Source organism: Lycium ferocissimum, chromosome 6, assembly GCF_029784015.1.
Source record: "Lycium ferocissimum isolate CSIRO_LF1 chromosome 6, AGI_CSIRO_Lferr_CH_V1, whole genome shotgun sequence".
In the NCBI taxonomy this organism is placed as follows: Eukaryota; Viridiplantae; Streptophyta; class Magnoliopsida; order Solanales; family Solanaceae; genus Lycium; species Lycium ferocissimum.
In genome coordinates this window covers 42,892,579-42,919,375 of record NC_081347.1, presented here as the reverse complement: position 1 = coordinate 42,919,375, position 26,797 = coordinate 42,892,579, and the positions used below count along the sequence as shown (strand labels likewise).

The 26,797-nt window shown below is 37.3% G+C and overlaps 1 protein-coding gene and 1 long non-coding RNA gene across 2 annotated transcripts; both read right to left on the bottom strand.

The window, feature by feature from the left end:
* Positions 1–3,082: 3,082 nt before the first annotated feature.
* On the bottom strand, positions 3,083–26,162 carry LOC132059692 (O-fucosyltransferase 9). Its single transcript, XM_059452395.1, has 10 exons — positions 25,131–26,162; positions 22,879–22,948; positions 22,344–22,420; positions 10,040–10,128; positions 9,429–9,626; positions 7,350–7,554; positions 7,051–7,218; positions 4,835–5,002; positions 4,564–4,754; positions 3,083–3,543 (listed from the first exon to the last, which is right to left on the bottom strand). Exons 1-10 carry the CDS (start codon positions 25,503–25,505, stop codon positions 3,375–3,377), a joined length of 1,710 nt encoding a protein of 569 aa, XP_059308378.1. The 5' UTR covers positions 25,506–26,162; the 3' UTR covers positions 3,083–3,374.
* On the bottom strand, positions 5,206–6,211 carry LOC132059694 (uncharacterized). The gene is made up of 3 exons (XR_009415710.1): positions 6,026–6,211; positions 5,874–5,928; positions 5,206–5,278 (listed from the first exon to the last, which is right to left on the bottom strand). It is a non-coding gene; the product is annotated as an uncharacterized LOC132059694 (long non-coding RNA).
* Positions 26,163–26,797: the final 635 nt, after the last annotated feature.

Sequence of the window (26,797 nt, the reverse complement as noted above, 5' to 3'; positions counted from 1 at the left end):
TGGTTTTTAATCCGCGAGCAAGGAGTTTTTCACGGTAAAATCTTGTCTTGTTTACTTACTGCACTGCATCACGGAACTGGTACACAACCAGGTCCCTCATATATTTTTTGGTGGACGCACAGCCTCTATCAGCTACTTTTAATGCATAAGTGTAACGTTCAACTCTGAATTCGGATCGGTTACGTAACGTTTGTTGTTCATAAATGACCCGTATCAATTGTTTAGTAACATTTTGATCGGGGTTGAACGAAATCATTCCTTCCGAATTAAATCAAACATCACACCATTATTTGACCTCGTCTGCCACATGCCCTTCTCTCTTCATGTCATGTGTAACATTATATTTCCGATGTATACAAGTAGAAGATTAGAAAATGACACATATCTAATTATTAAATTTAGGTGCACCTTCACGACTCAAAAAGGTGAATTGAGTCGTACCAATTTTGTCACCTCTTAAAATTTGCCTAATTCAACAATAAAACATAGTTCTTATGAGTATTCAGTTTAAACAACTAACACATTAAAGTACGGAATAATCAAAATATAGATTTTAACATCGAAAAACACTCAGCTCAACAGGTGCAAAAATCACGACTTACCTACTAGGATTTAACTCCAAACTCCACTAAATAAAGTGGGGTACAAACCCTTGTAATCTATGACCTAAATCTAAACCTTAACGTCAACAATCACCCGATTATTATACTCCAAATCGTTCTTATAAAAAATAACTTCAAATCGGTCATATACAAAATTCTTTTACAACTCAATTGTCACATCCCAAATTACCACATAAATGTGATTGACACCCAACACACACTATCCACCAGGCAAATCTGAATTTACTATGCACTTATCATTTATTTACACACTAAGAGAAGATAAATGTGCACTTATCATTTATTTACACACTAAGAGAAGATAAATGTAAGTACAACCACATTTAATAACTTAGCACGAATTTAATTATTCAAATAAATTATGAAAGTATAACAAAATCGAATAAATGAAGCTTCAGTCCAAATCCCACTCTCAAGACCACGGAGCATCTAAAAAATTACATAAATTTCAAAGTCAGGTGCGCAATACCCAAAAGAAATAAATAAATAAATAAAGACAACTAAATAAATAAAGACTCTGTCACGAGACTCCACGAAAGGTGGCAGCTCACCTCAATAACAAGATTAACTCTAGCAAATTCATCAACCATTCGCTCTATCTTCAATAACAGTATTTGCATAACCGTACAGGTAAGGAATGAGTTATATTAAATATAGTCCAGTAGATTCTTGCCCGCCCCGTTGAAAACTCTTAGTATTGTGTTAGAAATAACAAATACATAGCATAGAAATAATATACACAATAATTACATCACATTGCAATATATCAGTCGAATCTAATTAAATCATTCAACAACAAAAAATCACAGCTCATACAATTTTACACGAGATATTTATCATATTCGGCGATGGAGGAAATTAACAAAACACCCCCAATGAGTTTACGATAGCATACGTAATCCCCCAAATGTACCAATGCTCCAACGTTATGGTACGAAGCCATGTTACACACCCGATCATTTATTAAATAATTTCAGCATTTTCAATAAAACAATATACGCATGGCTGATCAAAGACTGTCGACTCCACTGAGGACACACTCGTCCCAGCACATGGAATAGGCAAACAAAATGTATTTTAAAATCAGACTTTGAAAAAGCAAGCATCCAAAGCTTAATTCTCATTTACCTCGAAATCACAATTCAAGCACATTTTTTAATAAACCATAATGGTGTTCTTAGGTCTCTGAATTAGCTCACACTACATAAAAACAAGGTTAGAATGAAAAAAAAATGGATGAACATCCTCTTAATTTTTGGAGCAACTCAAACTCACGATCAAAGGTTGACCTAAAAAGTCAACTCTGGTCAATAAGTCAGAATTCTCATACCATGATCACCAACAAAATTTTCTCGGTGAGAGTTTCAGAATACTAATCAAAATCAAATTTTGATAATGTTTTTCATTTCAAACTAAAATTTTAGGTTGAAAAATCCTAGGTTGCAAACTAGCAGAATCGCCCATTGAAAGCAATTACAAAGTACAAAGCGAAGTTGAAGAGTCGGTTGATAAAGAGAAATATAAGAGGTTGATTGGAAGACTCATTTATCTATCTAACACTAAACGGTACTTAGCCTATTCAGTCAGCCTGGTAAGTCAGTTCATGCATGATCCCTCCTGAGATCCTCATATGCAAGTTGTCTTTCACATTTTGCGATATCTAAAGTCTGCTTCGGTAAAAAGGTCTACTTTTCTGAAGACACAATCACCTACAAATAGAAGCTTTTACATACTTGGATTGGGCTGGATCTCTAGATGATGAAGATCTACATCCGATTACTGAACATTCATAGGAGAAAATTTGGTCGCTTAGAGAAGCAAAAAGCAAAGTGTAGTTGCTAGATAAAACGGGGAGGCAGATCTATAGCTCATGATGTTTGTGAACATTTGTGGTTAAAAAAACTACTGGAGGAATTGAGATTGTCCAAAAAGGAGAAACTTTCCTTGTGTTGTGACAAGAAGGCTGCAATAAGTGTAGCTCATAATTCAATCCAAAGATGACCGAACAAAGCATTTTGAAGAAATTGATCGACAGTTCATCAAAGAAAAAGTTACGAGTGGTTTCTTGAATTTGTTCCATATGTCATCAGAAAAGCAACTAGTTGATATTCTTACCAAAAGCCTCAAAAAACAGATTTTTCATACATTAATTTGCAAGTTCAGCATGTGTGACATTTGGGCACCAATTTGAGGACGAGTGTTGATTGATCGATCTTCCAGCTTATTTATAGGGGTAATTGTTATTGATTGATATTGTATTATAATTGATTATATAATATTTTCTTTCCTTATTTATTAGGACTTATCGTATAAAAAGTCTCATGGGAGTAAATTCATCGAGAATTACAAAGAAGCTTTCTTTTCTTCTTGAAATCTTCAAGTTGTTTAGTCCATAATTCCCTGTAAAGCAAGGTATATAGAATAATTATTTGCCGGTAAAGATACAACTAGGCAACCAGTAGGAAACACTTTGCACCGCATGGGTTTGCAGTGAAAAAGTCCCATATAATTACTGCCAAGAATTACAGCATCTGTTTAGAATGAACTTGAGCCTTTCAGTTTAAATAACAACCCAGTCAAAGGACTTTCAGAAATATCAAATGAATTATAGACACTCCACTCAGGTCCAAAAGAATGGATCACTGAAAGGAACAAAAGAAAGTTACTAAGTGCAAAACCTTTTGTGTAGCTATTGAGTATTCCCTTTGCAAGTATATGATCTTTTCTAAAGCTATCGTGTGTCCTAAGGTATCATAGTAGTCTTCTCCTGTTACCACTTGCACTTTTAGCATCTGAATGCTTACACATGCAATCTGGCATTGGGAATGTGTAGATGGAGCTACTGGGTTTCTTTAACTCGATCCCCTTTGTATCACTATGACGAAGCATGTCTTGCAATTGGCTTTTGAAGTCTTTCCATCTGTAGAAATTGAATACAAATAGATTGTCTTGTTAATAAGTTCACAACATGCATAAGTGGAAAAAGTTTATCATTAAACCAAACGTTTTATAAATGCATCATTGGCAGCAATTGCTATGACGGATTTTTGCAAATACTTAATAGCAGGAGACAGAAGGGGAGCCTTGGCGTAACTGGTAAAGTTGCTGCCATGTGACCAGCAAGTCACGGGTTCGAGCCGTGGAAACAGCCTCTTGCAGAAATGCAAGGTAAGGCTGCGTACAATAGACCCTTGTGGTCCGGCCCTTCCCCGGACCCCGCACATAGCGGGAGCTTAGTGCACCGGGCTGCCCTTTTACTTAACAGCAGGAGACATGATCAAGAAAACTGACATTCCAATAACCAATATCGTATTGTTTTCACTTTTTGAATAACAATGACCAAGCTGAACAGCAATTTAAACTAATAAGAAGTCTCCAATGATTAACTAGCTTCTCGTTTACATTTTTTCCCCTATTGACTTTCAAATAACACTTCATTTAAAACTATACTTTCAAGCGTAAGATAAATATTGCAGATGTCGAACTGTCAGACTGAGAACTCTGTTGACTTCTAGATTCCCTGTCTCTAGTTTCACTCATTATCAGGGCATGAAAGATATTCCTATCCTTTTTTAGTTCCAGGACGGATGCCCAGTCTATACAAGTTCAACATAAAAGGAAAAAACACACCTTTCGATGCTGTGTATTCTATTCCTTTGGATTTTATTGTCTTCCTGTTTTCAGTTTTACATGTATTGAATGTAAATGTATGTGAAAAGAGACAGACGCCACGGTTAACCAAAAAAAAAAAAAAAAGAGAGAGAAAATAAGTTGAGAAATTCCAGTTTCTTTAGTGCCAATGCAATGAAAAGAGGTAAGTAAGACCATGTGAGTATGTTTGTGCATATATCTGCAGCATACTAACACAAGAACCTGCAAGGAAAGTCAACTGGTGCAAGTAACCACTGGAAAACTAAAAGGATGTCGCATTTAGTTTAACCTGATATCTGGGCTGTCAAACAAAAGAGCCAATTTCCTTTTATCAGGTTTGATTGTCTTTGCATGTCCTTCATTGAGATATCTTCTGTGACCCACTAAGAAGTGAGGAAAGTTGCCACCCTGAGTTGTGACAAAAGCTTCACTATAAAGACAGACTGTATAATCAAGTGCTGCCAACCTAGATGAGTGGCCCTGCACCAAAAATTTACGCAGCTTACTTTTCTGATAGAATAAGCCTATTTCATAACGCAAAAGGAGCCACGGAGTTATACCTCAAATGGAGCAAGTTCTTCTGTGGAAGCTAATGTATCCTTTGATTCCAGGCTTGGGAACATCTGTTTGAGTGGGGTCATATATTTCTCAGCTTTATACATTTTCCCCGCCGCAACATAAAGTGAGGTGTTATTGTCAAACCCCATACCTCTAAGCATCATGCCTACCTAAAGAATAAATCATTGAATTGTTAGCTTGATAAACCAGAAAATGAAACATATCCTTCACCTTATCAAAAGAATGGGTAACATTGCAGCGCTCAGTAAAGCATAAACAAAGTGGGAAAACAATAACTAATCACCTATTTCACAACCCTAATATTATAATATTTTGATAATTTGTCCCAGAAGCGTTTCGTGGAAAATGTTTATTGCAACAGTTTGTCATGCCACATGGTGCAAGTTGCAGGCAAAGAGATAACCAAAACAGTTCAGAAGTCTTGCCTATATAAACAACAGCTGTGTATAAGAACATAAAGTATATCAACTTTGGTCCCAAAGCCACACTAATCTTTTACAACAATGCTTGAGCAATTCTTCATCCATCAAAAGTCAATTGAATCTTCCCAAAGGACAAAGGGAGGGAGAATAGTAAAATAAGAAAACCACCAATTCAGTTGAATATTATGTTAAGAAAGGAACTGGACAAGGCTAGATTGTGGACAATCTATTGGAGAAATTTCTTCGAGATATTTTATTAGAGCACGTTACGGAGAACAATGGTTTTCATTTACTTAGTTTACTCAAAATTTTACAAGTAATTATGATTTTGGTTGGTTGAATGTTTTCTAAAAAACAGCTAACTATTGCAACCAATTTCTTTATAAAATTTTCAAGAAGACACCCACAGCACTAAGTCCGCTGCGCTGCATTTTAAAAGTATGCCTAAGGTGATGTATCTTTTACTGTTATAGCCCATTGTTATTTTTGCCATTGGTGTAAAAAGCAGAACCGACTTGACCGTCATGGATGCTTCTGCCTTCGCTACACTGTTCACTTTATGTTCAGAAGTTGCTGATTGATTGTTTTAAAGGATTACCTTTAGTTCATAAGCTACTCTTTCTCCTTCCTTCTTAGAAAGCTTCAACTTTCACCTGTGTAATTTTTCATTAAAGCCAAAACACATTCAATTCTTCTTTTGTGATATTAGAGGCTAACAATGCAAGGGAATTAGAGTGGAGTATGCCTCACAGTGTTCAATATTATTGCCCTAATCACTGCTGTCCTTGGCAATAAAACACCTGCCTAGTCAAACTTCTATGGTTGTTGGTGGTCACAATTCCATTTGAAAAGAAGGATTTCAGTCTTAGATTTACTTCCAAACAACACTGAGGATGATGGGTAATTGAACGAGTGACCTATTTATGACTAATTCCGAGCCCATTCAACCTATTTTCTTATGGGCTGAACCCACATTTCCCACATTCTAAATGGGTGGGTTAAATACGATTTTATCATGATCGGTTCGAAAATTGCTAGCGCTATTGATATAAGTGTCACTTATCAAAGAGGCATTTGATTAGCTTGAAGCGACATCACTTTCATCATTGTCATACAAAAGACCTAGGTAAATTACAGTATTCCTAGGTATTGAATTTAAAGAGAGAGTAACAGATCAGACACTGTCATTCACGGCAAAAGAATGTTCTCAACATACTTCTTTTTTTATGACAAGGGACTCGTAGCCACTACTTTTTGGATGCGCGCAGGGTAAACGCCGCTCCTGTGCAATAGCCCCTTTAAAGTGTTAGCCTGATACGGCATATATGATGATTGATGATACTGCCAAGACGACGAGGGGAAGTGCACATTTAGCTGATTTTGGGACCCCTATTTAAGATTATAATTTTTCTAAGTTTAGCCACTTCGGAATCAATTTGAAATTAAATGGAACTACGTGGCACATTATACCAGCAGCAATCTGTTGAGTGACATGGAAAGAAAGGAATTCAAGACTTTTTTAGGGCAAGAAGGAAAATGGCTCAAAAAGCAAATGTAATTGTTTGCTATCATTTTGTGCAGCATGGTTGATGTAAATGATGTTTAAGCTACGTTATTCTCGTTTTGTTAATCACCAATAAAACAACTCATTATTTATCAAAATTTAAAAAAAAAAAAAAATTGCTGTTACATGCTGAAATGGGAGGGCATCAGAAAGGAAAAAAGTAGAGAGAGCACAAGCAAGAAATCTGGGTGATTATTCACATCCCTCATACCTCAAGTGGAGTTAGCGGGCACTTCCCATCGATTCGGTTTGCACCTGGCCTTATAACTCTTCCTCTTCGCCTGAATTTTCCTCTCCAACTTCTTTCACGGGCAATATCCATCTCATGTTTTTCTTCTTCCCCACCATCATATGTACAGCATGAAAATGCAACCATGTCCTATTATAAAAGGAAAAAACAGTATTAAGTTGCAGGCTTATCTTTCAAAAGGAAAAGAGTCTTCGATGATCAGTGTAGCCCTTAAAGTGAATAAACAATTGAAGCATGGTTTAAAAAGAAAAGGGTAGCACCTCTTCAAAGCGGATGTGCACCGAAACATATCTTCCACTCGTTTTGGAGCTCTTTTTTACCATTCGATCAACCATCTTTGCTGCAAGCATGCGTATGGGTTCGGAAAACCTAAGCGCTTCGAAATTGCACATACATCGCAGCCCTTGGATATTTGGAGGAACTGAATGGGCCAATCTGTTAGAAAAAGGTGCAATGCGAACAGCCCTGCACAATCATCGCAGGCACAAGTAAATGCGGCATGTTTACAAGATTAATGGAGAAATAGGTTAAAGGAAGATGAAACATTAGTTCATTGATGGTGCCAGAGAGGCAGGGGTAAAACCCCAAGTTTATGAGTATATGATCCCTTTAAAATGCACATAGTTTAAATCTATCATTTCTGAGATTGTTCTTTCATCACTAAGACAGTAGATTTTAGAAGCAAAAATGGAACATGTGATTTGCAAAAAGCAAAGAGAAGCGGATGTGGCCTACTTTTCACTGTAGCAAGAATATTATTTTCGTCAAGATGAAAAATATGTAACTGGCAAAATTCCTGATGCAAAAAGTCTTTCTTTTCGCGGATAACTCTTTTTTGACCTATATTCCTCATCACAAATTAAGAGTTTTTGTTATCAATAAGAGTGAGTTAAAACAACATAATACCCAGTGTAATCCCACAAGTGGGGTTTGGGGAGGGTAGGTTGTACGCAGACCTTACCCCTACCTTTCGTGAAATTAGCAAATGAAATTTGGGATCAGCCTAGGTCTCATTTTTTCCAAAAGCGATAATCTCTTCTAGAATTACCTCCTTCCACTTGGAAACGTTCAAAGCATCCTGCACATTCTTGGTATCTCCATTCTAGTAACTGAGAAAGAAAAGCTATATAGGATGGTGACAAGTTTCTATATGACACAAAATTTGACATGAGATGCTTGGTGACTTTTCTTACCCCTTTACGTTTGGCAACCAGAAGGTCAGTGTCTAAAGGAACAAATGATAAATCAGAGTTAGATCTTGGAGAATTACCTTGAATTTCAGTGTGATTTTGTGGGGTGGACGTCTGGTTCTAATGAGTCCTTGATCACTTTTTCCTAGTTCTAGTTTCTCCTCGATTAACCCTGTAATTCCTTTTGCTCCATGTCCTTGTCACTAATTGTGTCCTGAAAAGGCTCTATTGTCTCAGCTTTTTTGATTTTCATTATTTAAACCTTTGTGATCTCTTAGCTTTCTTAGGTTGTTTTCTGCTTCATCGCCAAGATTACTATTTTCGGCGTCTATCACAACTTTTGTCATTTCACTTTTCACATGCCATATGGTTACATGTAACAGGCTTCGTTTAGTAGTCAAGCGATTACCACCGAGTTTCCTGATCTTCAGGTGTTCATTCTAGGGTCTGCTGGTTTAGGCTTCGTTTCTCCGGTTAGGTGCCCAAGTTTCCCTAGAGTATCAATCGCCGAAACGAAATGACTGCTCACCCATTTTCCAAATAATTCTTGCTATTCAGCCATTGAGAGGCGATCCAAAATAGACAATGAGAGGAATCATTGTCTTGGCCAGAACTTCATTACGCTTCTGCTGATGCCTCTAGGTGACATTGCCTAGTAAATGTTGTTTTAGCCATGAACAGCACAAGAATAAAGCTGTTCTGATATTTAATTTTGGTACCAAAATGCTCTATTTTATTCATTTGTAGAGGTACAGATTTATAGAGAAGACAAAACAAATTAGGAACCTAATTCGTTAATTGAGGAGAAGACAATCAAGGGATGGTTTGAGCATGATCTAATCCCCTAAAATACTTAACAGTCTGGCAGATCTCATTTAGATCCGACAATCACAATTGATCATAATTGGATATTGAAAAATCAACACAACTCTTTATGTTAATGTTGCTATTATGGGATTTATCTATGCACTTTGATGGAATGCAAGGTTTCTTTACGTGTCCCCAAAGTATGTATGACAAGTAATATACACCTGATTTATCATTCAATGAGAACAATATAGGAAAAACCTAATAAGAACCACAAAGAGAAACATAACTCTTCCAACCAAAAAGGCTAAGACAATTAGTTCGTAGGCAAAAGACTCATACCCCAACTCCTTCAGCTTTGGCAGGACCTTTTGAAGATAATAGGTTGGACTGGACCATGCCTTTACTCTCAAGTTAACAATGCTACTTATATTATTGTCAAACTGCAGTAGTAGATCTTCAGGGAGTTCTCTGACCACCTTCACATGATTTCTTAGAGCATAGATGAAGAAGTCCTCATCAAATATGTCACCGAATTTGCTGCACGTATGACAATATATAAAAATTTCTGGTACATTTCAATAGACTGATTTTTTCTGAAAAGGGAGCTCAATTACATAACGAAATGTTAAGTCAATCTACAGGAAGAATGAAATTACCACTCTTGAGTATTAAGAATTTGGGAAGCTCTTCATGCTTTATTTTAATTTGTAGATCAGGCACATAAACTTAAAAAGCATACACTGTTCAGCCCCCATATAAGTCCTATGAAATTGACTACTGAACAAACTGACATGATACTTGAGTAATTAATCCTTGCTTCGGACTATTTCCTATTAACTTTCTTTCCCTCGAATTATTTACCTGTTTATTGCATCCATCAATAGATAAAGATTTGTAATAGTAGAGAAAAATAACAATAATGCCGTGAGTCAACTATATTCTAACCATACCTAGAGTCTCGCCAGACACTATTTAAATGAAAAATTGGAATAACAAGAGTAGCATTCAGTAGTCCCGCAACTGCTGCAGCATCACATATCTGCAATTTATACATAGCAAAAAAACATGTTTTAGCTACAGAAAATGAATTGAATATTGTCTTACCCCATAACTCAGACACAATTAGGTAGGTGCACTATCAACTAAAATGATCAGTGACATCTTCATTTGCCTAGACTCCACGTGGCAAATGGTCAAAATATGCACAATAGTATCAACCGTTCAAAAAATGTCTAGTGGTTACGCATTCTATACTCAATAAATTTAAGGTATGGAAACTGTTTTGTCCTCGACAAGTGAAAATACGAAACAGATTTCATTTTCACGTTATGAAAAAGGTTATCACTTGCATCCTGAAAAGAATACCAAATTTCCCAAAGGTGATTCGTGTAGAAATGGAAAAGTTGACCTTAACCAAATAAACCATCTGATCCACTACATAAACTAGGTTTGGGTACAGATATTAGTAAATGGTTTGACTTTTTTTAGTAGGTTTAATTGGGTTAATCACTAACCCATCTAATATCTGTTTATGAGATAAATAAATGTCCGAGAAATCTATTGTAAGCTTTGACTTTTAATAGTTGAGCTTTTCTAGGAAAGCATAATTTCTTTAGTTATCAGGATCCTTAATTTTAGGATCTTGGTATTATAGGAAACTATCCTTTGGGATCAGAAATTAGAATCCCTGACATTAGAATTAGTTTCCTGATTTTCGTGTATATTTTTCCTTTTAAGTACTGTATCAGATTGTACAGCAATATGCAAATGAGAACTTATTATTCCTCCTGCGAATTTATACATGTTTTTTTTTTTTTTTTTGATGATGGAAGTGTTTTATAATCACAAAGGCATCAAGGGGATGCATAGTTACAAAAGAGGAGGAAATATCAGCTCATACAAAGATAACAAAAACCTATCATAAGTCTAGAGAGCTGACAAATCCAAGAATCTATCATAAGACTAAGGAGCTAATAAAATCCAAAAAAGAGTCTGGGTTATATGCAGGGGTACAATTAATCCAGCTAAAATGAGTAGTCAGGCATCTGGCCTTGAGATTTGAGCTGGCAGTCACAATACCATGAAAACATCTTTGGTTCCTTTCCAACCATAAGCACCACAAAATGCAAGCAGGGACCATAGACCAGATTCTTCTGATGGCCTTCCCAACTTTCCAAGAACTCCAACAGACAAAAACTTCCCTGACAGTGTGAGGTATAACCCATTGCAAACCAAACAAAGTGAGGAACATATTCCACACATCTGTAGCAACTGGACAGTGTAAGAATAGGTGGTTAATGGTTTCAGAGGTGCAATGGCACATGTAACATCTATTAGCGAGATGAAATTTCCTTTTCATGAGGTTGTCCAGAGTTAAAAAAGCCCTTTTTAGAGCGACCCAGCAGAAACAGGAGACTTTAGGCGGTAAATTGATTTTCCAAATGAGCTTCCAAGGCCATTGATCAATCAGGTCCTTGTTGGAGGTCAGAAGCAGGTAGCCTTCTTTGACAGAATAAGAACCGTCCTTGTTACTGCCCCACTTAAGTCTGTCATTTCTCTGAGTGAGGACTGGACTGTTCTGTAGACACCCAATCAATGCTATCGTGTCCTCTATTTCCCAGTCATTTAGGTGTCTCCTTAGGTGCAAATTCCATGAGTTGTCCTCCCAGTTCTGAGCAATTGTTGAATCTGGGTTAGTTGTTATAGGGAACAGCCTGGGAAAAGCATCCTTAAGAGTAATAGAGCCAAGCCATTTGTCTTTCCAGAATAGAAGATGAGCCCCATTTCCCACTTGGAAGGAAGTGTTGAGAAAGAACTCATCCCACAATCTCCTGATATCTTTCCATAAACCAGTTCCATAAGGAGTTAAGATTGGGTTGGAGCACCAATGGCTAGTGCTACCATATTTAGCTTGGATAATCTCCTTCCAAAGACCAGCATCATCTTGGTTAAACCTCCAGTGCCACTTCATTAACATAAATTTGTTGTGTAATGCTAAATCCTCTATACCAAGACCACCTAGATGTTTTGGAAGAGTTACTTTGTCCCACTCGACTAGATGATACTTGTGATTTTCGCTATTACCTGACCATAAAAAAGTCCTCCTTAGTTTGTCAAGTTGATATTGAACCTCTGATGGTATTGGGAACAGAGACATGAAGTAAGTAGGAATACTATCCAAGACACTATTGATGAGTGTTACTCTGCCACCAAGAGAAAGGTACTGTTGTTGCCAAGAGGCCAATCTTTTCTCAAACTTTTCAATGACCACATTCCAAATCTCCATTGATCTGTGACTAGCTCCCAAGGGGAGTCCTAGATATGTGGTGGGGAAAGTGCCAGTGCTACAATACATGATGCTGGCCAGAAACTCTAAATCTGGAACCATATTAACAGGGTAGATAATACTTTTAATCATGTTAATGTGGAGCCCTGATAAGGCTTCAAAGATCATAAGGGTGAGGTTGAGATACCTCACTTGAGACTCCTCAGCACCACAAAAAATAAGGGTGTCATCAGCAAAGAGAAGATGAGAAACAGGAACGGTAAGACCAGGCCTGTTACCCACTTCAAAACCACCAATCCACTGCAATTGCTTTGCCTTTTCCAGCATGTTACTGAGACCCTCCATGGCCAAAATGAAGAGAGAGGGAGATAGGGGTCACCTTGCCTTATCCCTCTCTTAGGGAGAAGAACCCTACAGGACTTCTGTTGACCAGAATAGAAAATTTAACTGTAGAAAAGCTGTATTTAATCCATTTGATCCATTTCTCACCAAACCCCATTTGCCTTAGAATAGAAGTGAGATACTGCCAGTTGAGTTTGTCAAAAGCCTTCTCTATATCCAACTTGAATAAGAGACCAGGGGCATCACTTTTTTGTCTCCAATCCAAGACTTCATTTGCTATAAGAGCTGCATCAGTGATCTGTCTGCCTCTTATAAAAGCATTTTGATAACCTGAGACCAATCTCCCAATCACTTTTTTCAATCTTTCAGTCAGCACCTTTGCCACCAACTAGTAGACACTACCAATAAGACTGATAGGCCTAAAGTCTTTAAGTTCTATAGCACCTTTCTTTTTAGGGATAAGGGCAATAAAAGAAGCATTGAAGGATTTTACCATGTGGCAATTGCTGTGAAAATGATGAAAAGTTCCCATAAGGTCCTGTTTAATAGTGTCCCAGCAGTTCTGATAGAAGAGCCATTGTGAAGCCATCTGGTCCTGGGCTCTTGTCAGGCGCACAAGAGTTTAAAGCACTCAACACTTCCTCTTCTTCAAAAGGTTGTTCAAGAGCATCCCTATCGTCTTGGTTCAGACAACCCAAGCCTTCAAAGGTTGCTGAAGGCCTCCAAGCTTCATCCTCAGCATACAACTGCTGATAGAAGTCAAGAATAGCATCTTTTACTTGCACTTTGTCATCAATGATGTTGTCCCCCACCTTCAACCTATCAATACAGTTGTAACTTCTATGAGAGTTGGCAGCTCTTTGGAAGTATTTAGTATTTCTGTCCCCTTCTTTCAACCACAGGCATCTTGATTTCTGTCTCCAAGATGTTTCTTCAGCCTTAGCTAACTGTTGGATCTCCATTTTCAAATGCAATAATTTGTTCTTTCCAGCTTGAGTTTGTAACCTCCCTTCAGTTGCCTGTTCAAGAAATAAAATTTCTTCCAAAGCTTTGTTAGTTCTGGTAGAAACTTTGCCAAAAACCTCTCTGTTCCATGTAACCAAATCCTTTTTCAAAGATTTCAACTTTTGAGAGAGGATGAAGTCCGGAGAACCATTAACCACGTAGCCTTGCCACCACTGCTTTACCAAGTCAGTAAAACCTTCCTGCTGGAGCCACATATTTTCAAATTTAAAATAAGAAGGTTCATTAGACCAGTCACCGCTCTCTAAGGAGATGGGTTTATGATCCGAGATAGCCTTGGGTAGAGCCAATTGTTTCACAGAGCCAAAAGCGTCATTCCACTCTGAAGAAATCAAGAATCTATCAATTTCTAGAAGCTTGTAGTGAATTTTCGCCCCTGGTCCAAGTATAGAATGCCCCTTGCAATGGTAAATCAACATGTCTTGAATAAATTCAGAGAAGCATTTCATGGCTCCAGATCTTCTTATACAGTTGAATCTTTCACTTTCAAAATGACACACATTAAAATCTCCTCCGATGACCCAACTTTCATTCCAAAGGCGAATTTATACATGTTATCGAAGTGGGAATAAGATTTCCACTGTCATATTGCAGAAACGGCCATTTCCGAAAGTAGCAGATCAGCGGCAGCAAAAGGAGAAAGCACCCTGATTTCTGAACAGTTCAGAAGCATCATGATTCTTGGGGGAGATTCATCCCATCAGTCATTACAGCTGACTTTGCACAAGCTGTACGGGAAGAATTACTTGGAATGGGCACAAACCGTGAACTTGGGCATTGACTGGGATATCTGACTGAATATATCAGGAAACCTGAAAAAGGAGACGCTTGGCTAGGCGAATGGCGTCTGAGAACTCCATCATCATTGCCTGGCTGATTAAATCCTTGGAACCTTCAATAGGTAAACCCTACCTTTTTTTCCTACTGCTAAAGACGTACCAGAAGCTATTAGGGGACTTTAAGGAATTTTTCTCAAATATTTGAATTAGAAACTAACTTGTGGACGTCTAGGCCAGGAGATTAAGAAGTTACTGAGTATTATAATGAAGTGGCGTCACTTCGGCAAGAGTTAGACCAATATTGTAATGATGACGAGAATTATCCAACAGATAGTACCATCTATTAGGTTCATGAAAAGGGAAGAAATGATAAAGCTTATCTTTTTTGGCTGGGCTAAATCAAGATTTTGATGAAGGGCCGGGACTCTAGGAAGAAACCTTTAAATACCTAAGGAAAGTCATTTCTGAAATTAGAGAGACTAGCAGAAAAGTCATGTTAAGACCTGACCATGACCCAAAACCTGCCATAGAAAACTCTGCTCTAACTACAATGTGAAACGACTCAGAAAATGATAAGAAGAAGAGAACGTGGTGTGATGTGATCATTGTAAGATACATTGCCCTTGAGAATATGTATGATCAAGGACTTGGGAGCTTGAGATGCTTTCTTGGCTTGGAGATCGCTTGATCAAAAAGAGGCATGCCGGTTTCACATAAAAATTATGTGAGCGACTTACTTAAAGAGACAGGACAAAATAGATGTAAACCGGCAAAAATGCCAATTGATTTCAATCACGAGTCCGAAAACATTAGAGAAACTAGTAGATGTGGTATTGTGGCACACTACAGAAGATTAAGAAAACTTATCTACTTATCTCACACTTGACCAAACATTGCATTTGTTGTACATTTAGTGGGTCAATCATGAGGTATATGAAGAGTTCTCCGGGAAGAGGGTTGTTTATGGAAAGAACGAGCAAGGAGGCGTAATTCTACAGATGCAAACTGGGAAGTTCGATTTTAGGTGGGCGATCTCCCTCAGGCTACTGCGCCAGTGCACATTTATTTGGGGAAATATAGTGACATAGAGAAGTAAGAAATAAAAGGTGTAGCTCGCAGTAGAGCTGAAAGCAGAATACTGATTGATGGCTCATGGGATTTGTGAAATGATGTCGCTAAAAAGGTTGTTCGAAGAACTAAGGAAACCTATGATCATGTTTATGAAGTTCTATTGCGAAAACAAGGCAGCAATAGGTACTGCTCACAACCTGGATCAGCATGATAAAGCAAATCATCGCGAAATTGACAGATATTTTGTCAAGGAGAAGATTGAAGGAGGAGTCATTTTTATGCTAGACCTAGGCCTAACTCAACCCCGAAAGCTAGCTCAAGAGGTGATAATTTTCAGATTAACGCTCATGCTAAGGAGGGTTTCCACGTTAATATCAAATCCTTGAAATACTGCAAAAGGTCATGGAAACCAAGGTTTCAAGTCAAAGGAAGAAGGAGAGAGAAGCTGCCTCCAATTCGTGGATCAAGGGACGTCTTCACGACTTAAATGCGGAGACAGACAGAAGAGAGCAGCTTGGAAGCCATGGAGAAACGTCTCCACGATCACACTTCGTGGAGGAGAATGGAATTGAAGTGAAGAAAGCCGTCTCCATGAACCCCATTCGTGTTATTGGCTATTTCGGCCTAATTGTAATTAAGGCCTAGTTAAGGGTTAATTTAGTCTTTGCATACTATTTTCTAGACCTAGTATAAAAATACCCTTGATCCCTCTTACTCCCTCTGTCCCAATTTATGTGATACACTTTCCTTTTTAGTCTGTCCCAAAAAGAATGATACATTTTGTATTTAAAAATAATTTAACTTAAAACTTTCCTTTTTACCCTTAATGAAATAAATTTTTTTTTGATAATGGTAACAGTTAACTATATATCCACAGGTATACTACATCAAAAAGAATGTAGTCCCCCTTTCAAAATGTTACACCTTACAGCTTGATCTCCTATCTATAATCTTCCTTACAAGTAATCTAAAACATCAAAAATTATCTTCAGTTTGACCTAAAACTTCCTGTTTACACCAAAAATAGTATAGAGCTAAACAATTCATTTTAAACTTCTGTAGGTCACTTTGTTTGCCCTCAAAACATCTCTGATTTCTTTCTTTCCATACTGTCCACCAAATACATGCTGGGACAATTTTCCATCTCTCTTCCTGTCTTGCAGCATTGCCATCTCTGTTCCAGCAGCTAAGAACTCCTTTAATGCTCCCTGGTTTCACCCACCTGATCTTCCTCAGACTGATGAATATCTTCCATAACTGATCTGCCCATTTGCAGTGTAAAAAAAGATGGTTGATTGTCTCTGCTTGTTCCCCACATAAATAGCATCTAGAGCACAACTGGAACCCCCTCTTGTTTAAATTCTCCTGAGTCAACACTACTTCCTTTGCCAATAGCCAGGAAAAACACTTTACCTTGTAAGGTATTTTAGTTTTCCATATCATCTTCCATGGCCATCCTACCTCCTGGTTGTTTGATGTGTTCAGGTCTCTGTAAGCAGAATTTACAGTGAACAAACCTTTGTTGTCTATCTTCCAAACCATAGTATCTCTTTCTCCTGTTAAATCATTGAATTGATCAACTGTGGAGTAGAAGGCCGCTATTCTTTCCATTTCCCAGTCATTTAAATGTCTTCTGAGGTGTAAATTCCAACCTTGTCCTGTCCATAATTCAGCAACTGAAGCTTGTTGTTGAAGGCATAATGTGTATATATCTGGATAGAGTTGCTTTAGAGGTTCATGACCAATCCACTTGTCATCCCGGAAGGAAACTTTCAGGCCATTGCCAACTTTGAAACTGGATCTGTTTATGACTAAAGGCCATAGATTTCTGATTGTTCTCCATACACTACAACCATATGGTATTGTCACCACATTTGTCATCCAGCTATTCTCCATCCCATACTTTGCAGAGATGACCTCCTTCCATAGCATATTGTCAGTTGTTGCAAATTTCCATAACCATTTCATCATCAAACTTCTATTCTGCATTTTCATGTCTCTGATCCCCACACCTCCTTCTTTCTTGTTCACTGTTACTTCCTCCCAATCGACCAGATGGAACTTTTTCTTGTCTTCATTACCCTGCCAGAAAAAATTCCTTCTTAAGGCATCAATTCTTTTTATCACACTCACTGGAGCAGGGAAAACTGACATCATGTAAGAAGGTAGAGCATCAAGCACACTGTTGACCAAAGTTAGTCTTCCTCCCAAGGAGAGATATTGACTTTTCCAGTTTGTTAATCTCTTCTCACACTTCTCCACCACCCCATTCCATATTCCCTTAGACTTGCTTTTTGCTCCCAAAGGCATGCCTAGATATGTTGTTGGAAGTTCTCCTACTTTACCTCCCAACTTTTCTGCCAAACTTTCCAAATCTGTTACTTCATTGATGGGATAAATGAAGCTTTTCCCCCAGTTGATATGTAGCCCTGATACTGCTTCAAATATGATGAAGATGACCCTCAGAACCAGTATCTGTTCTTCCACTGCCTCACAAAAAACCAATGTATCATCTGCATATTGCAAATGAGTTACTTCCAAGTTATTTACTAATCTGTTGTCCACCTGAAATCCCCTGACCCAACCTTTTACCTTTGCTGTTTGAATCATGTTACTCAAACCTTCCATTGCTAAGATGAAGAGAAATGGGGATAAGGGGTCTCCCTGTCTCAAACCCCTCTGAGAGGGGAAAAAGCCATTTGGGGTTCTGTTAATCAAGACAGAGAATCTGACTGTACTAATGCATTGCTTTATCCATCTGATCCATCTGGCACCAAAACCCATCTTCTGTAGCATTTGAACAAGAAAATTCCAATTCAAGTGATCGTATGCTTTCTGTATATCTAGCTTACATAGAATTCCTGGTTTCTGGCTTCTCTGTCTAGACTCCACACATTCATTTGCAATCAGCACTGCATCCATGATCTGTCTGCCTTTGATAAAAGCCATCTACTGTCTATCCACTAGCTTGTGAATAACTTTTTTCAGTCTTTCAGCTAGTAGTTTAGCTATGATCTTGTAAACCCCCCCCCCCCCCTAATCAGGCTGATTGGTCTGAAATCATTTAACTCCACTGCTCCCTTCTTCTTTGGAATGAGTGCCACAAAAGTGGCATTGAGGCTCCTTTCAAAGATTCCTTCTTTATGGAAATTCTGAAAAGCTGCAACTAGGTCTGGGCTGATGATTTCCCAGCACTGACTGAAAAATGCCATGGTAAATCCATCCGGGCCTGGTGCTTTGTCACCTGCACAAGCTTTTATGCTGTCCAGAATTTCTTGAGCTTCAAATGGTGCCTGCAGGAGGTTATTGTCAGCATCTTCAATCATGGGGCAATCTCTCATGTCTAATTGTGGTCTCCAGTCCTCTGTCTCAGTATACAATTTCTCATAGTAATCAACAATTTCCTCTTGCACCTCTGTTGGACCAGTTATTGTTTCTCCTCTAACCCTCAGCTTGTCAATTGTGTTGCTTCTTCTATGAGCATTAGCTGTTTTGTGAAAAAAACTAGTGTTCCTATCCCCTTGTTTTAGCCAAGTTGCCCTCGATCTTTGCCTCCATTTTGTCTCTTCTTTTCTGGCTATATCTTCAAATTCCATGGTGAGAGCTAGCCTAGAGGCTATCTCTTCTTCCTCTAAAGTTGTCTGCTCTTGTGTTTCCTCCAACTTAGCTAGTTGGCTTAACACTTTCTGCTTTTGAATTCCCAGATTGCCTTGTGCTGTCTTGCTCCATTCTTTCAATTTCCCCTTTAAAGCTCTTAGCTTTGTTACCAGAATGTAATCAGGTTTCCCACTGTGGTTGAAAGAATCCCACCACCCCTTCACTCTTTCATTGAAACCTTCTGTATCCAGCCACCAATTTTCAAACTTAAAGTAGGAATTTGTAGTTTCCCAACCTCCACATTGCAACATTATAGGCGAATGATCAGAGGTCACTCTGTGAATAATGGATTGTTTAATATTTCTGGAGTTTGCATCCCATTCTTCATAAAAGAGGAACCTGTCAATTCTTGCTGCTATTGTGAATCTGTCTCCTTTCTTCCAAGTGAAATTTCCCCCTGATAATTCCAGATCTATTAATTCCATATCCTCCATGAAATCAGAGAAATCCGTCATTGCTTTACTGATTCTATTGCAATTTTTTTTTCCGAAGGATGTCTGACAATATTGAAATCTCCACACAGCACCCACGGGCCTGAAATTAACCCTCTAGCTGCTCCAATCTCCCACCAAGTCTCTTCCCTCTCCACTCTATCATTTGGTGCATAGACTCCTGTAATATGCCAGTTGAAGTCTTTATCTATCCCTGAGAAACTGCAGGAAACAGAGTAAGCTCCCACACTGCTGAGTGTTCCTTCCCAGACCCTTCTATCCCACATTATAACAATTCCACCCCTAGTTCCACTTGCCTCTAATTGTACATAACTCACCCATCTATTCCCCCATACATCCTTTACTATTTCTGCAATTTCCCCTTCCACTTTCGTTTCCTCGAAGCATACCACATCTGCCTTCCAAGTAAGTAATATGTTTTTGATCCTGTTTCTTTTCTTAGCACAATTCAGCCCCCTTACATTCCACGACACTATATTTAGTTTCATTGATCCTTGATAGCCAAATATCCCCCCTACTCCTGGTACCATAACTCATGAATTTGGTATTCAACTCTAATCCTTTTAGCTCATTTATCCCCTTCCTCTTTATAATTTCCTGACCCCCTCCCTTAATGAAATAATTTACAGCCACACAACTATCTATGACTTGTTTTAGACCACAAATTTCAAAAATCTTCTTTTCTTTCTTAAACTCCGTGCCTAGTCAAACTATATCACATAAATTGGGACGGAGGGGGTAGAAAGGGTAAATTTTGATGAAGGATGAGATGTTCTCTTGGGTGTAGAACACTCTTGTTAGCTTAGATTAGGGTTAGCTTAGTTCTCTTCTACAACCTCCCTTGAATTACAACACAGCTAGGTAATTCATGTATGAGTTTTCTTTCTCCTTCGTTTCTTCAATTGAATGCTATTCTAATTAGTGTCAAGTTCTCTTTTGATTGTTCCTGATGTTAATTGTTTGCATCTTAATTACTGATTCATCCGTTTTATGCTAACTATCTTGGATAGTGATTTTTTTTTTTTTTTTTTTTTAAACTGGTAACTGTAGTGACATTTTTCTTTTTAAAAAAAAGTTATGTCTTGGTAGTGATTACTGCTAATTCATCAATGTGTTCAACTAAATCTTAGTTGGGTGCTTCATAATTTTGGCCCTAATTTGTATTCCCCGTATTTTTATTTGCTTTTCTATCAATCTTTGATACTGTTTTTAGGATGGGTTATTTTTATATAAACCGTTATTTGAATCTTCTTGGGATGAGAATATTGAAGATGTGAGGATTGCCCAAAACCTTATACAGGAGTCCAATTTCCTCATCCCATCCAATGTGGGAATTCAACACTCTCTGCACGCCAAGACTGGACATCTGGAGCATGACAATATAAAATGGAGGCCCAACATCGGGTAGACAATAAATTGTGATGGGTCTGGCTCTAATACCATGATAAAGAAATGGACTTTTCTAACTTAACCCCCCAAAAGCTAGCTCAAGAGGTGAGGATTGCCCAAGACCATATTAAAGGAAGCAAATTTCCTCATCCCACCTGATGTGGGACTTCAAAATATGCCATTTATATCAACGTCACAACAAGTTACAAACATTCTCACTAAAGGACTGTGTAAGCCGAGTTTTGAATCTCTAATTAGCTAGTTGGGCATGATTGATATCTATGCACTAGTTTGGGGGAGTGTCGAGAATCTACTGTAATCTTCGACTTTAATTGTTGAGCTTTTTCATAAAAGGATAGTTTCTAATTTATCAGGATTCTTGATTTTAGGATATTGATTTTTTAGGAAACCTTGGGATTGAGGCGTACTAGTTGTTTTTGTTGTTGTTAGTGTTTTAGGAAACTAATCCCTTGAGTTCAAAAGCTAGAATCCCTCGAGATAAGACATTAGTTTCCTTATATTGTGTATAATTTTCCTATAAATACTGTATCGGATTGTAAAAACTAGAATCCCTCGAGATAAGACATTAGTTTCCTTATATTGTGTATACTTTTCCTATAAATACTGTATTGGATAGTAATGCAATATACGAATGAGAATTAATGTTTCCTCCTACAAAATTCTACAAAAAAAAAAAAAAAAAAAAAACATCTCTCTTACATTCTGATAAGGAGCAAAAAGCATTTCTCTTACTCTCTCCCATCAACTCGCAATTCAACTTGTTTTCTTTCATTTCCTCTTATCCTATTTGTACAAATTCAGAATAGTTGGTCTGTTGTGATCAAGTTTTGCTTTTTTTTTATAATTCCTTCAGAATAATAAAACTGCAGTCTTGGTAATAACTTTTTCAAGCTACTAAAGACATTTTTCAGAAATAATATTGGAACATAGAAGTCAGTTTGGAACCTGCTGCCACCTCTAATTGAAAGGTAATTTAACTATTTGAATTGCCAGAAGTGAATGACTGAAATGGGCTAAACTGAAATAATTGAATACTAAATTTAGCTAATCGGTAGTGCATGTGAACAAATTAATCTTGCCACCAAAAATGGAGTTCAGAGCAACAAAATTATGCAGTCGCGAAAAAAGAAAAAAAAAAACTGTAAACCAAATTTGGCAAAATTAAAACTTTCAGGCGTTCATAAATTCTCTCAACATGGCAATCCAACTGACCAAATATATCGAATGAACATACCGATAACCTTTGTTGGTTCAATCCACCATTTGCTTCAATTATGAGGTAGCCATTCGACTTTGGCAGTTCTGTGAAACCTTGAAGCACAAAAAGAATGTCCATTACTAATCATTCATAATTCAGAATTACTTTAACAAAGCCACAAGGAAAATTGATTTTGGATATTCCGCAAGGTAGCCAAAAACAATAGGGTCCTATCTGCCCAAGCAAACCAGAGAATCCAAATAGTGTCCTATTTAGATTTCTTTAATTCCAATGTGGAGGGTAAAAGCGTAGGTTGGGGATGGAAAATTTGTTAGAACTGGAGAAAGAGGAACCAGAGATACTTTATTGATATGTTCTTGGCATGGTAGCTAACCATCTTTAACTTATGGAAGCAGTAATTGGGCAATTTCAAACATTGGCAATCTTACTTTGAAACTAAGGTAGAATACTGCTTTGCATCAATATCTCAGTTTAGGAGAATTTAACATTAATTGCAAGAAAAATAGACAAATAATAGGAGCATTGCTACTGGCCGAAACAGAATGAAAACCTTCTTGAGAAACAGTATGGGCAATACGAGGCTTCCAAACTTGATGCTTAGGATTCCACACATTTGTTAACTGCATAATTCACACCGATCAAACTTATGGGTTAGTGTTATCAACTTTCATAATAAATATTCATCAAAAAGATCTCTGCAATGGAATTATTTAGAGGATACATAAAGAAAGAATCAATAACTGTTACTTTTACCAATTATGAATCAGATAACCACCAGTGTTATCAAAAGCGAAAAGCGCAAAAAAGCTCTAACGTCAGCGGGGGCTTTAAGTGCATAGCGCAAATAAAGCGTGGGCTTTAATGAAAAAAAGCGCAATGGTGCAAAAGTACAAATATATATACGTTTAGTCCAAGACTAATAATAATAAGCATGAATTACAAATATATGGACAAAGAAATTGTAAAAACATTACGATAAAGGGAGATATCATTCATCTAGTGTCACCTCTTCAAGAGAGGCTCATTGGCAAGAAAAGCTATGTCTCAGAGCCTTGATGACAACACTGAAGCGCACATAAAGCGCGGCGAAGCGCTCAACATGTTTTGAGCCTCGCTTAAGGGCTTAAGCGCGCTTTAAGCGCGCCTTTGACAACACTGATAACCACCCATTACCAACTCAAAAATGAGATTTCATATACACACTGCAAAAAGAACTATTTTTTTTTTTTTCCGAAAAGGCACTGCAAAAAGAACTATGTGAAATAATTTTCTAGGAAGACATAAAGAAAGAAGAAAAAATTATCACTTTTAACCATTAAGGATCAAATAACCATCTGTTACCAGCTCAACCCAAACTTCCCATTTATACCTCTGCAAAAATCTTGAAATATTCCGGATATGACTCTTTACACGGAAAGCAATGATAAATATAGTAAAACTTTCAAGTGGTAAATCAAGCCCAGATAGCTCAATTCTACTCCAGTTTACGAAAATGTCAGACAGAGTACAAATTTAAGTTTAAAAAATCTTTACGCTGTCCATCCATATAGCTTAAATTCACTGTCAAATCTGGATTATCACAGAAGAAGGAACCTGAAATTGTATTCAGTAAGCTAGAGAGAGAAGAAAGGAAAAGTGAGCTCAAATGGAAACTGTATTAACTCAATGAAACTAAGTGCACAAGAGCTATTTATACTAATCATCTAACTGACTCACTAACCTGTAACTAACTCACTAAGTTAACTTACTAACACCCTGAGTCTTCAGCTACTGTTACAACTAAGCTAGTACATTTTTTATGATAAACACAACTAAGCTAGTAAATTATAGTCCACCGGTCGACAAACGGCTTCTATCTACAGGTACTTTCATTATGGATCTCGACTTGTCATGATTGATTGCTCACACAGCAATACAACTTATACCTTCAACTTACTTTCAACATTCATAGCTAGTTAGCCAATATACAAATGGACAGAATATCTAATAGGGGACACGTGCCTCTAGAAGCTCATTACACTTCAAATCTTTTCTCATGATTAAAGTTCACAAGTTACCTTTCTAAGCTTTCATGTTCAAAATTGTGGTTCCAGAGTCTAACCAAACAAGCCAACTAACATTTAATATCAAATCAGAAATTTAATCACACTACACTAAGGGTGTGTTTGGTATGGAGGAAAACGATTTGTGGAAAATGTTTTCCAATTTTCTGATATTTGGTTGGTCAAAATGTTTTGAAAAACATTTTCTTTAGGAAAAATAGCTCCTTAAATATTGATGAAAATGACTTCCCTAATTGAAGTAGGGAAATCAAGTTCCATAGTGACATTCTAGGTTCATTGTCTCATCCACCCCCAACCCCCACCCTTGACCATCCCACCCCCGCTAGAGGCGGATCTAGGATTTAAATTTTATGAGTTAAGATTCGTTATTCTACCACCTCCATCATATTTACTGGGTTCAAAATTCATTTTTTTATACATATTTAGAGAATCTTTTAACACATATACATAGTCTAAGCCAAAATCTATGGGTACAGATGAATCCATACCTTATGGATTGGATACGCCCCTGCCCCTTACCACCCCCAAACCCCCATTCCCCACCCCACAATGTTTTGCTAGATTACATATAAATGCTCTTTCTAGAATAATAACCTGTTTCATACTTACCATACAATAGCAAATAAGTAAGAAACCACTTGTTTTCCAAAAAACAGTTTCCTTCATACCAAACACACCCTAAAACAAAAACCTGGGAAGTGAAAGAGAAGTACATACTACAAATTGTATGAAAGATTACCAAATTGGAGGTTCCATTGTTGTCAGCCTCCATTAATGGCCATAGCTTCTCAAAAACCTGTGGGCTCCGATAAACCGATCCACGTGGCTCCACCCCACCACTTTTACCAGATGCATCAAACCCTAAAGCACCCATATATAACAGCATTCCAGATATATACAACAATGGAGCAAAAAGTAAGACCCCTCTTCTCCTATAAACAGCAGATACTAACATAAAACCTAACTTCTCAGCAAAATTCTGCAACTTTACTTCACTATGGAAACTACTACCACATACACCTGTGTTCTTATTATTCCGTCCATGACGGAAACGAGGGGACGATGGTGGCGATGGCGAATTCACGCCATTGCCTAGCCTGCTTAGGCCGTGCATGTAGGCAGTTATTCTACGATAAGACAAGTGAGGGTTGCTCAGTTGGTAAAGCACGATACGCTGGAGGGAGAGGAAGTGTGGAAACAGTATAGATAGTGGGGGTAAAAAGAAAAAAAAGAAGAAGTTATTTTACTATAAATATTAACTTGAAGATTGTGTGAATTATTTCAAAACCACATTGATTGATACTAGCCTGAGCTCAGATGAACAACCCAACACAATTAATGAGAAATTGCTAGGAAAGTGATATCTAATATTAGTGAAGAGAGTTATTGTGTAGTGTACTGAGAGAAAGAAAGAAAGTATTTGGTACTAAATTAGTTGTAAGTATGCAGAAACACCAAAAATTGCTAAGTGGGGGAGGAAAGAAATGAAGAATGGTGGTGCAGAAGTTGCAAGTATATGGATGTAAAGTGGGGTAATGGCTATACACAGTGTGACAGCTATAAGCAATAAAGAAAGAAATTCACTTTTATTGACTTGCAGCAAACCTTCACCGACACAAAGATATCAGTTAATCGCCAAAAACAAAGTGCAATGCGCAACCGTTATGATATTCTGCTCGTCTTTTTGGGAAGAAGAAGAAGAAGAAGAAGCAGAAGAATTCTCTCTCTGGAATTGGGAAGGCTCTTGAATTAAACACAACAAAAACATAAAAGGAAGAGTAAAGTTTAGCTTCTTTTTAACAATGTTGTTTTATTTTACAGAATTATAAGTTTCCTGCGTGGTTGATTTTTTACACCTTCAGCTAATCTGAAAGGTAACTATAATATTTCTTAAGTAATATTAGTATTTTTTTGAATTATAATTATAATTTAGTTAAAAAAACTTATTAAAGGATCATTGAATCCTATTTCTACTCTAGCTAAAATTACTTCCTAATTGTACTCCTAATTGAATTTTTTTTTTTTCAGACATTATCTATTGTCTGCGACATTCTTCTCAATATCAATATTGTCAATCACATCTTCAGAACCCAAATTTTCTAATGATTTTCAATCTATGATTTAAAAAATACAGCTATGAGACTGTTCCTAAGCAATTGAGCTTTTGAATGTGAGTATCAAAATGGTCGTTTCTACCTCTCTCTATGGTTCTATTTAAATGTCGTTTTACGGAGAAATTATCAAAATGGTTCTTAATTTATAGCAGTTAGGACTATTTTAGACCCTTGACCCTTTAACAATAATAATTGTCCACCTATATAAAAAAGTATTGCTGATATAGTAGTGATAAAGTGTTCTAAAAAGATATCACAAGGAAGTACAAATTAATCTACATCATTATCTATC